The 12791-nt window shown below is 32.7% G+C and overlaps 1 protein-coding gene across 1 annotated transcript in view; it reads left to right on the forward strand.

The window, feature by feature from the left end:
- Positions 1 to 8966, forward strand: part of Ssadh (succinic semialdehyde dehydrogenase) — a 43463-nt gene extending 34497 nt beyond the window's left edge. Inside the window, exon 9 of the mRNA XM_069838502.1 lies at positions 1985 to 8966. Coding sequence (XP_069694603.1) covers positions 1985 to 2249 — 265 coding nt within the window. The 3' untranslated portion in view covers positions 2250 to 8966. The remainder of the gene's footprint in view (positions 1 to 1984) is intronic.
- Positions 8967 to 12791: the final 3825 nt, after the last annotated feature.

Genomic DNA, 12791 nt, shown 5'->3' on the forward strand with positions numbered 1-12791 from the left:
CCGTTCAGCTGTTTTCCCGTAATTTTCATTACCAGTTCAAATTATATATATAGATATCTGATTGGAAAAGACAGAATTTCCAGGCACCTGTGTTTTGAGAAAATCCATAACAGTTTTCCTTATTTTACACTACGAATGTTTTGATTGGTTCTTACTGTTACTTGGAGACTCTTAGTATCTTAGGCACAAATTTATGTGTGGGTACTTCAGCAAAGAAGTAATATATTTCAGGTTATTTTAGCAAATATAGACTTTATTCCTTTACAACATAAGTGATTCAGTTATTATCATTTTTATATGAAAATAGTTTTTGTTTCCAAAAAATTGTACTATTATTGTGTTTTTTTACTTTGTAGGTACTTTGTTCAAATTGTTATGTACAGAAGAAAATTTAATAAAATATAGATTAGAATATAGTAATATAAATTAAATACAATCTAAAAATAAAATATAAGCAAAAAAAAGTGATTTAAAACTAGAGAAAAACCTAAGCTTTAAAATATTAACAGACATATCACGTTTCAATGCCTTGGTGTTTAGCAACTTTTGAAGAAAAAAAACTGGTAAATTTCGTAATGTCACTTTTCCATTTATAATTCAAATTTTAAAATATTAATTACATAATAGCATTCATACCTTTATAAACAATATAATAGTAAAGTAATAAAATATTTTGGGTTAATACTTCTGGATCATTTAAAATAAAACACATTTTCTGACAAATTTTGTTTGAGGCATTTAGATACTTTTGATAAAATTCTGCTCAATTGATGCACACAGTATATAGAATCTGAAACCGGCAATAGATGAAGCAAAGATATATTAAGTTTAAAAATATATGTTGTTGTTTCAATGCCTTGCATCTAGCAATGAAGCCATTAGCATTCGTGCTCTCCAATACTTCAGGGCTACAGTGTCTGCAGATAGGGCATTGCAGGTCTTCCAGTAGCTCTTGTTCATCTCCTCTTGACTGTTGCTCAGGGGACACACTGGTCAATATAGAATTTGTAGTTTATGTAAGTGGCTTGCCAAGCAATCGTGTCCTGTAAGCAGCTGGAAGACTGCAACTGCTGTTTTCCATGGTGCTTGTGGGATTGTTTTAAAAATATATTACTAACTTCAAACATTTTCATAGTATGTAATAATAAAATGATCAGAAGTAATGATAACGTAGAAATTAAATACTTTTACATTATAATGTGTGGAATTTGCGCAAAACTGGAAAGTACTCTAAACTGAAGTCTGCTATATTGAGACAATACTACATTATGATAATGAAATTAGGTTATGCTTGTTTGTTTGTGTAGGTAAATGAGCATCCCACTGAACATTAAGTTGTAATTTATTTATTTATTTGTGTAATTTACAGAATTACATATTTTTTTTAATTCTACATGCCATATCTTTCTCATATTTCCTATGCACTTCTCATAGTTTTTCATAAGTCCTTTTTTAGAACGTTTTGATAGTTTTTGATGTTACATTCTGCAGAGAGGTATTTCTGTTTTCCTATATCGGTTCTCTAACATATCCTTTTTATTTCATAATTGTGGAAATTTTGTGATAATTTAATATAAAGAACGTGAATGAATACAGTACAACAGTCTATTCTTCATGGTGAAAGTTGTAATAATTACATGATCTTGGTTTATCCTCTGATTGTGATGCAGTGTGAATCCCTTTCACATATTGCAACTGACTTTTATTTGAAAAATGGTCTAATTTTCCATTTTGAATGGATCTCATCCAACATAAGCTGAAAGAGTTTAAATATTGCCATATGTTTTTTTTTTTTAACAATCAGCTATTCAAACATGATTTACTGCCATCATATTGAAAGTCATATAAAGTGAACTTACAACTTGATATTGGGTGAATAAGTGTCTGGGACAAATTTCCATGATTCTAAACATCCACTGTACGTAAATGAAGTGTTATTAAAATAAGTATGCATTTTATGTATGATATAATGTGTGGCCTTCAGATTCAAGAATGAAGAAGAGGCTATAGCTGTTTCAAATGCAACGAGACAGGGCTTGGCAGGATACTTTTTTAGCAATAACCTTTCCCAGATTTGGCGAGTGGCCAAGAAGTTAGAAGTGGGAATGGTCGGAGTTAATGAAGGCATCATATCTACAGCAGAAGCTGCATTTGGAGGAATTAAAGAATCTGGACTTGGTCGTGAAGGATCACATCATGGTATAGATGAGTTCACATATGTGAAATATATGTGCTTTGGAGGTTTGTGAAGAATGGGTTTAAGATGAAACAAAATTCCATTTTATATTTCGCATGCAGAATATTATTTTTAATCAGTAATACATTGATATATTCAAAGAGCCTACATTGAGTCTTGTTGATTGGTAGTTCTTTGTTTTCTTCTGCGTGAATGATCCAAAATCAATATATATTTTTATTGTGCTTCATTAAAGTTGCAATGCAAGTATAGGAACACAATAAGTATCAAATGTCTGCATTCCTACATATTTGCGTGAAACCTCTTGTAAGTGTGAAGATCAGTGAGCTGGTAGAATGTTATGCTAGTCATTTCTAATATAGCCCTTTGTATATTTAAGTAGATTTTAAGAATTTGTTAAGTTTGTTATATTTCTTATCACTGTATATTTCGTGTTAAGGTAAGAGATGTTTGTAGTATAGCTCAAAGTTTTTCATTCTGTTTGTTCAGTTTCATGTTCAAAATATACTGCAACTGAGAACAGTTAGCAACTAATAACAGTAAATGAAACAAGTAAAATTTGTGTCTAATGAATAAAGAAATATTGGATATGGAGATACATAATTCATGTCCCATGCATTAAGTAAGAAAATCGGTGAGGACAGACTAAAATATAGAGGGTGAGACAGAAATTATGATCGGATGTTGTATTACAAAATATAGAAATACAAAAATGAGTTAAAAATTGTATTCAACTTGAGAAGATACATTTCATTATTTCATCACGTTAGAACTTCAAGGAGACTTCACAGCCATTCTCGAAAGTGAGTTCAGTATTGCCCCAGAGTTCCATTCCATTGAAAGATAACATTACGAAAATCAGATGTCGAAATTGACAGGCTGCATACCGGGCAAGAATACGCTCATAAGCTGCTCTCGCAACTTAACTGGTTAAAATATATATATATATATATATATATATATATATATATATGTATATATATATATACATTACGGATGATTTGGCACTCACTCTGTTCAACATTGAGGTAGAACCTAAAGGTATGACACCCACCAATTGACTGTTATGAATCTGTTAAATAATCTTAATATTGTAGTTTTAGAGGGTACTGGCCTGTCTGAATTTTCATCTGGTTGTAGTACATGATTTCCCATTCTTTATATACAGGGTGTTTCAGAATTCTACTGAAGAAATTTAAAGGGTTGTAGAGGGATCCTAGGTAAGTATTTTGAGTTGGGGAACTGGAGATCTGCGTGTTCATACTTGTACGTAATGGTGTAAACTATTTTTTGGGCCAGTACGCCACTGATTGAACCTACTCTGGCATAGTAATAGCATTAGAAATGTTCCAGATACAATATTGCTACATCTCTGTGGCATAATTGGTAAACATTGTAGATGGTTTCTATCAGAGGATGAGGTCCAAAGTTCAAACTTCAGCAAGTACTTTTTTTTGTTAACTTAAATTGTGTAACTTTAAACTAGTGTTGTAACATTAAAAAGCCAGCTCTAGTTATTTTGTAATGTAGTGATAATCACAATAATTTTTTTAGAGGGGTTAAGAAGGAATGTAGTTTGAGAAATGCATATCCATTACTCTGTACAAGTCACAGTATGTTTATCAATTAACTTGTAGTGTACATAATTGTGCATACCAGTATTCTGCTTAATAGAAAATATCTTAAAATGGATAAATGTGAAAAGAAAGAAATGTCCCTTTTTGTCTTCCTTAAAGGAGGACGTAAGCAGTATTCAGGAGGTACTGTATTGTACAGTACAGTACGTATGTATAATGTAATAAAGGAAACAAATTATTCTTTCACTACTCAATCTCAGTTGGAAAACAAGTTACATGAATTGTTCAAAGTAACGACCCCTTGCCTTCAGTACAGTATTTTTCTGCAACAAATCAAGTACTTTTTCTGAAGTTCATGAATTATTCTGGCTTAACAATTAGGAACTATGTACAACGAATTTCATACAACTTAAACATTAAAATGGAGCAAAAATGCATGAAAATAATAATACAGAACACAAAAAGGTCGTGCACTCGTCACATTTGCAACCAAATGCCAGCACATTTCTAACAAGTATGTAACTGAGCTCCAAAGGGGCCCAATATGACCGATTTGATATCAAGTGAACTGCAATGAATCAATGGCTAGTATTATGCAATATACTCTTGCTGAAAGCATAACAAATAAATACTACAGTATGTATTTCGGTGATTCAGAACAGGAAGAATTTATATGTCATCATTAAAATAAGAAAGAAAAGTTACTATGATCAGACTCGAACATACTTTCTTTTGGCCCGAGGTCTGATGCGTCGACAATTCAATTCTAAAGTAGGTACAATAATGAAAATGAATGAGGGTGAAACAAACAGTGCAGTGGTGTACTGGCTCATTATTTACTGGCAATTCTACAGATTCTGTGAAGGCTAAATTATGAAAACGTGGTTGTTTAGTTCCTAAGAGTTGGGCTTCTTGCAATTCCTAATAAGATCGGAAACTATCGCATACCGTTCCACACCTCTGTTTCATTTTAATATTGAAGTATGAGTATCAAATGTAAACAATTTTAAGAACTGATAACTCAGATATTTTTCGTCGAAGACCCTGGGTTTCTTATATTAAATTACTTGTCTACAACCTCTCTATAACCAGATAAATTTCTTCTGTCGGATTCTGAAATAATATAATAATAATAATAATAATAATAATAATAATAATAATAATGGTTTATTTAACTTGGCAAAATTAAGACCATGTAGCCTTCTCTAATACTCAACCAGAAGTAAGGAGTAAAACTGTGATACAAAAAACTCTACAAATTTACAAATTACAGCGCGCTCGCACACACACACATATACACACACACCGTGTGTGCAGTATGGGTCGTGGAATGTTTAAAGTTTTCTATTGATAGTTGATAACAGAAACAAGCACCTCACACCATTCTAATTATAATCACTTTTTAACTTTACGATTACTTTAATGCATATTCCCTCATGATATATTTATATTTTCTTTGGTTTATTTAACATATTTCTATCCTTAAAAGTTGTCTGCATTTAATAATTTGCCTTAATGCTATAAAAAAATAATTCCTTAACAAGTCTATGTATAGTAAAACTCAAATATCGTCGGCTTAGATTGTAAACTCCTATCTAACAGAAAGATAATTTTACAGGGGAAACAAAAAACTGATTAAAAATTAACCCTGAAACTTAGGACTAAATCCAAAGTACAGGTGGAACATATTTTGATTGTGTTCATTAATAGATAAAAAAGAAATGTTACAATATAATGTATTTTTATTTATATTCGTTTATGTAATTTAGCAGGTTTTTGCAGCTAGGAATTTTTTTAAGTATGGAGTTAGCAGGCTTTTCAAGAAAATTAAGCAAATTAATGAAAACTGTTGCTTTATTTATCACAGTCTTTGTATTATTTCAAACTAATGATTTAACATATAATCAGCTGTAAAAATAAATAATTTACATCTAACTTATCTTTGACATTCTTTTAGTCTTTCTTAAAAAAAAAAGACTCTATTCCAGATATAGTTAACAAAATTGAAGGTAAAATTAAATGGTAAGTAAATATATTCTTTCTTAAATATTAACTGAAAATCTTCTTCTTTCCTATTCTAATTCTTAAAATATTCACAGTGAAAAATAGCTGCCAAATGCTTTATAATTAAAATTTGAACAATTCCTCATTTTAAAGCTCTTCTCTTCCCGAACATACTGATGTTTAAAACATATTCATTGTTGTATTGTATTACTACACAGTCGACTTAATTCGTTTTTTAATTATTTTTCCATAAATAAAATGAAAACTTAAAATATGACAAAATTGCAAACTTTAAGGATTAATTAATGCAGCTTTCAGATTTTTTATTCAAGGCATACAAGCATAGAAATAAAATATTTCATATCCGGAAATTAAATTCCTTATAGCTGTCTTGTCCTCAGATTGAGGTTCTGGCTGATACATCTATTGTCAGGCAGTAAATCTCAATTGACAATATGTGTCAGAGGAACAATTGTTTACATGCATCTGAAGTCTGACTAGTAGTGTATCATGTAGCTAATCGGTGATGTATGCAATGGAGGAGGAAAGTAACTGGCCACCCTACCTCATTATCTCCTGGCCTAGTTGTCTCATACAGTAAGTGGTGCCTTCTTGGTATCACTTGTGAGGTTCAGACCTGTCTTCGGACAGTTGACTAAACATATGTCATGCCAACAGCACAAAAAGTCAAGGTTATGCAAGCTTGCAGCGCAAGTCTCAGCTTGTTTCAGAGTGACGTTGGAAAGGTAATTGTGGGTGTTCCATGGAGCAGATGTTATTGGTGACTTTCTCAATTAGGAGGGACAACTTTTAATAGTTATTTGTAACTTTACTGAATCATTCGTGCTTTTCAATTTACACAAATTTGTGTTTTATTTTAAACTATATGCATTTGATTAAGTCTCGACACTTAACTTGCCGTAACTCAGAAACCAGTAAGGATTTTGAGTAACAACTTTTGTAAGTAATTTCTATTCTTTCTCAACATTATTCTCATTTTGATGACCATCTAATGTGTGAAAAACAAAGAAGTTTGCTCTTTACAAACTTTTGAAGATGTAAATGTCTATTATGAAAAGATCATTTCGAAGTTAGTATTTTTTTTCTCCCTTTTAAAAAAGATATTGATTTCGAATTTTGTTCTATATTTTCTTTAGATATTGACTTACGAATCAAAAAATTTACAGTGCGATTGATTGACTATCATAGGAGCTACGACATGTTTGTACCCTGTACACAAACTAACCTGCCATTCTGCTAGCAATGCATACAGAAGTGAAGCGTGTGTGCACTATTACGCGACTCAGGACTTGGACACAGCAAATATTATTTAACGAAAGTACTTTTTTACAGGAACACTTCTTTAAGCAACACGAAAATTAAAATTTATGCACTTTCTTCAGAGAGACAGGAATCAGTTACTTTTAGTGTTTTCCATGGAGGTGTGTATGAAATATTGATTTATCTGTTTATGGCTCTGTTAAAAAATTAATATAAAATATGGTGTATGCATTTATGAAAATTGTACTCTCACCTATAATATGAACTTTTGTTAGGATGTTTATCATAAGACGTTTCAAGTTTATGACCTTTGAAACTGGCAATTTTTTTTTTTACTGAAATACGATATATTTAACGCATTAAAACAAGAAAACTAATGGGCTTAAACGAGAACAGACTTCACAGAGTAAAGTATCACTTATCCCTCTATACATATAATTATTTTTTATGATAAATTACACATTTGTAAGGTATTTTGATGTCCGAATTCACATGAAATATCCTGTATTATATATTATTTTTAATAATTTCAAAAGATGTGAGATTCGTTTGAACTACAAATAAAAATCAGCTACTTATTTGTGGACCTTTAGGAAGAAAATGTACACTAAAATCATTGAAATGGTAGCATTCAATTACGATATTACTACGGAATCAAAACGGAGACAAATTGAGCATAATGTATCTTTTCTCTTTTATTTGTCTATTGGAAGCAGTGTTCATTAGATGTAAGGGGAAAATGTTTCAGAGCTACATTTGTATTTTATAAAAGATGTAGACAATATTGCAATAACTGTACATGTTACATATAGCAGAAAACAGTATTACTGACACAACAGAATCACTTGAATTAATTACTTTCCTAACAGAGCTCTCAACTGATTGGATTTTGCAATATTTCAGACTTTGAGACTGTAACCATTTTTCAACTATGAAGTAGTAAAAATGTGTATATATATTTTTCTGAGATCGTAGGAATATATTACTTAGCCACATAATTATTATTTGTATGCAAAAGAGTGATGTGTATGAGATACTTAGTATTTTCATAATTCCAAAATGTTTAATTGTACATTCCTTTATAAAAATAGCCTGGCATTTTGCCTGTATTCAGATTAAGTAGCTCATTATGTTTGAAGATTGGTACATGCACCCAAGTTCTATTGGCAGTAGTGATGGAGGTAAGGAAAGATGGTCCTGTTTGTTTATGGCCACTACAATAAAGCAGAGTCGAACACTGATCATGACCTTTAAATAAACATCCTCACATTCCCCTCCCATGCCTAAAAGAAATGCCGACTTGGACTCTAACAAAAGCTACAGTAATGTTAAAATCTTCGTAATTTTGAAAGAGAACAATTCTTTAATGCACTGACGTTAAATCACAGTACTGATCTGTAAATAAATTCAGTTTACATCATAAGTATTTTCAGAAATGTGATTGTCCTCATACTGTTACTTGTGATTAACAGTATAAATATAGGTAGGAACTCAATACCGGTACTTGTATTGTTAAATTGCAGATGGCGAAAAAGTTGTATTATATTATAGTGTTTTTTTTTTCTTGTCCATCATATTGTTAACTAATTATTTTTGTTACCGAATATAATTTTCTATATAGAGGTAAAAACTGTCATTGTATTATACTGTTGTAGCTTAATACTAATCAGAAAATTGTGTTCGAAAATAAGTGTAAAAAAAATTTATTTCACTTAGAAGTTTTTCAAGGGATATGAGACAAAAATTAACTCGTAAAATGATCAAAATATTATATTGTGAAGATTCATGTAAAGTGTCCTTTATTGATTACTATTGTCTTCCACAATGTCTTCCAGAAAAGAAGTTGAACTATAGGACCTATATGGCCATGTATACATTATTTGTTCATTAAAGTATTGGATATGTAATTGCTGTATTTATTATTTCCAATTTTGAATTTAACATTGCTTGAAGTGGACTGGTATGAGCTGGGTATGTATATGAAATCTGGGAAAGAAGCCAGTATGGTATACCATTAATGAGACTGATAAAATGTGAATTTTATACCAGTAATATTATATGTATGAGTTTGTCATCCATCCCAAAGAATTTATTTAATTTAGTTCACATTTAATTACAGATTACGAATATGACGAAGCTCATTTATATAATTTTAAATAAAATTGTTATAAACTGTTCATATAAAGCATCAGAAACTTCTAACAATTCGGGATGGACAGGAGTCATAACTTGTTAAACCATGAGAGAGATCAGTATCTGTTTCAAATTGCATTACACTACACAATATGTCCAACGTATGAAAGAAAGGAAGTGTGGGAAGCTGTGGCTCCTGTTGTAAGTTTCAGGTACGTCAACTGTAAGTGTCTTACTCTTTAAATAAATGCAAGATATGAATAACTTTATTAGAGTAATTTTTAAGTTCTGTTCTGTGCTAAGAGGTTATTTATAGTTTTTATAATTGAAGTTTTTAAATCGAGCCTATCTTATACCCTTCCATTTTGAAGTTAATTTTTCTAAAAATGACTGATTCTCTTGAAATTATCGCCACCACTCTTCCTGTATTTACTCATATTAGTTGCATATGGTCACCTCCTTTAAAGCAACATTAAGCATTGCAATTTAAAATCTGGTCCCGTGCAATGGTCTAAGGCATCCTGCCTAGGACTCGCGTTACGGAATGCGTGCTGGTCTGAATCCTCATGGGGGAAGAAATTTTCTCATGAAATTTCGGCCAGTGTATGGGACTGGTGCCTACCCAGAATCGTGATGCACTTGGGGAGCTACGATAGGTAGTGAAATCCAGTTGCGAATACCAGCTATGACGGCTGGGGGGATCATCATGCTAACCACACGATACTCCATTCTGGTTGGATGATCATCCACCTCTGCTTCGGCATTTGGGCATGAGGCCAGCAGCCGGCTTCTAGGCCCTTCACGGGCTGTAGTGCCACGGATTATTATTATTATTATTATCATTTAAAGTTTGCAAATAATAAAAGAAGCTTTATTCCCAAAATATATTTTCAGGAAGCAGTGATTTACCAATCAAGTGGTTATATACTATTATTGCTCACTACTTAGTTGAAAGTTCGTGAGTTCAAACCTGGCTGAGAGTAATAAATCCTACCCTTGAGTAAAAGTGATCTAGTCATTTCTCATCCGCATCGAAAAACGGAACTCAGAGTGCTGTCCAAGTCACGCTGACAGCCATCCTCACTGCAGTGAGTGCTGAATAGGTCTTGACACACTACTTCAGTGATCAACTGGAGATAAATACAGTAAGTAACATTTGGTCAAGGCAAATAAGTGGTCCCTTCTTTCCCATTGTGTAAGTCTGTCTTCTGAAGAGCTTAGACTTCTCATTCATTTCAGAGAGTCTGTCCAATATTAATCATCTTCTTAAGAGGCACTTCACACCTGATTACTATTTTCTACAGTGCGCCTGATTTAAAACCGTTGTTACAGACTTCTGTCATATAGCCCACAAGACAGTCACAAAATAATCTCTCGGGTAGTTACCCATCATTACCATAAATATTACATAATGAATAAAAATAAAGTCCATAGCTTTATTTAACAACGTTCTACATGAAATTTCCTAAGTCAAAGCATGGCATCTCCTCCTTTGCTTCCAGTCAGTCTAAATTTTCTAACAAGATTCTGCACTATATAGGGTGGCTACAAAGTCTGGAGAACCATAGGGAGAAGAGACCCTCCGGAATGTGCTGCATGTTCACCCGACCTGAATCCCATGAACTTTGCCATATGGGTGATTTTGCAAGCTCAGATATATGCTGTAAAAATTGGGGATTTTGATCATCTCCAGGAAAGGGTAACCAGTGTAACGACTGCTCTGGATCCTTGCATGTTGAAGAGAATTTAAGGAAACATGGTAAAATGTCTGAGGAAGTGTGTTGAAAATGGGAGCTAACATGTGGAGCACGTTCTATAATAGGGAAATGTGCTGTTCATAATTTCTCCTATGGTTCCAGACTTTATAGCCTCTTCTAGAATGACTTGAATTTTGGCACTTGGAAAATTCTCTGCAAACCTTTACACTTACTGGGCAGAGTTAATGAGTACATAATCATAAACACTTGTGATTGAAATGGATTTTTTCAAGTTTACTGTACAACCACAAGTTAACCACAAAAGTCCTGATATTCAGCAGAAAACAACTCCATTGTATGCGAACTGGATGAGTTCTATTGCCTTGTTTTTTTTTTTAATCTCAGGCCAGCATACATAACGACATGAACAGTAAATTGCCATTTTGTGGTAAGGTTATGAAACAGATGCTCTGTATTTCTTTATGCACTCCACTGCCTAGTAATTGCATTTGAGAAATTCTATATTTGTTTTGTATTACAAGATTCGTTATCTTGGGAAACCTGTTTGCGGTTAAGGACAAGACTAAAACAGACTGGGAAACTTCCCTTCCTTGCTATGCTTCCATTTGCAGCTCATTTACCCCCACCATAAGGTTCCTATATGCTATGGCACACACATTCGTTTTCACGAGATAAAAAAGAATGACCTATAATATTCTATGATTACAAATCTCCATCATATATGGCAATAAAATAAGGGTGACTTAATTGATGAGCAACTTCAGATAAATTATTCAATATTCCATAAAAACTATCATTATTTAAATTAAGGCAAAAAGTTCAGTGAAGATGAAACAATAAATTGAATTTCGGTTTATGTACAGTCTTAGAAAAAATTGATAATGCGACTCTTAGTGGTAAAAAAGTTAAGCTTTGAAGAGTGATTCACATCAGAAAATTTGTATGTGTGCTGTCTCCTTTGAGTTCAAGGCAGCTGGCTGTAAGCCTCTCTTCATGCTGTCTGTACCGTTCACCCCAGTGGAGCAGTCCGTAACATGCTGACTTGCTTTTTAAGTGAAACAACTTATAACCAACAACTGTGGGTTAACACTTGGCTCAACTTTGAGAATGAAAACCAAACAAGAAAATATACACACACACGCTGTAACAGAATGACTATTCCTAATTTTCTTATGTGATAGAGGGCATGAAATTAAATAAACATTTTTTCTTAATAAAATAATGTCTGGAAGTGCTTCGTTTTCAAGTGATAGTGATATGAAGGGAAAAATGAAAGACTCTCAACTTCGAAAGTTACTTTATTTACTTTCAATGGTTACGCAGTAAATTTTTATCTTATACCAGATATTAAGAAAATGGTATTGACAAACTATAGGAACTAATCAAAATTGCGACCACCATTGTCGACACACAAAGTATAATGCCATGATTGAATGATGAATTCTGCAAAATATCTGCGGCCAGTTACGAAGATTGTCAAAAGCAAAAATAATTCTAGCTATTAAGTCTTCTGCTGTGTTGATGGGTGTTCCATAAACAACTGATTTAATATGATCCCAAACACAAAAATCAATTGGAGTCATGTCTGGGGAACATGCTGGTCAAGCAACTGGACCTGCTGTCCCTATCTGATTCTCAAAATGTACATTTAAATAATTTCGACAATTTAAGCTGAAATGTGCAGGTGCACCATCATGTTGAAAGATCATGTTTCATGTACCATCATATTGTATGGCAAGAAATATGGTGCTGAGATCTCGAGGCCTGCAACTGGTCTTCTGCTGTCTGCAAAACAACGCAGAAATCGCCTTGCATCTGTAAGGCACCACCAACATTGGACACATGAAGACTGGGGCCATGTACTCTTCACAGACAGGTCCA

Source organism: Periplaneta americana, chromosome 10 (genome assembly GCF_040183065.1).
Source record: "Periplaneta americana isolate PAMFEO1 chromosome 10, P.americana_PAMFEO1_priV1, whole genome shotgun sequence".
Classification (NCBI taxonomy): domain Eukaryota; kingdom Metazoa; phylum Arthropoda; class Insecta; order Blattodea; family Blattidae; genus Periplaneta; species Periplaneta americana.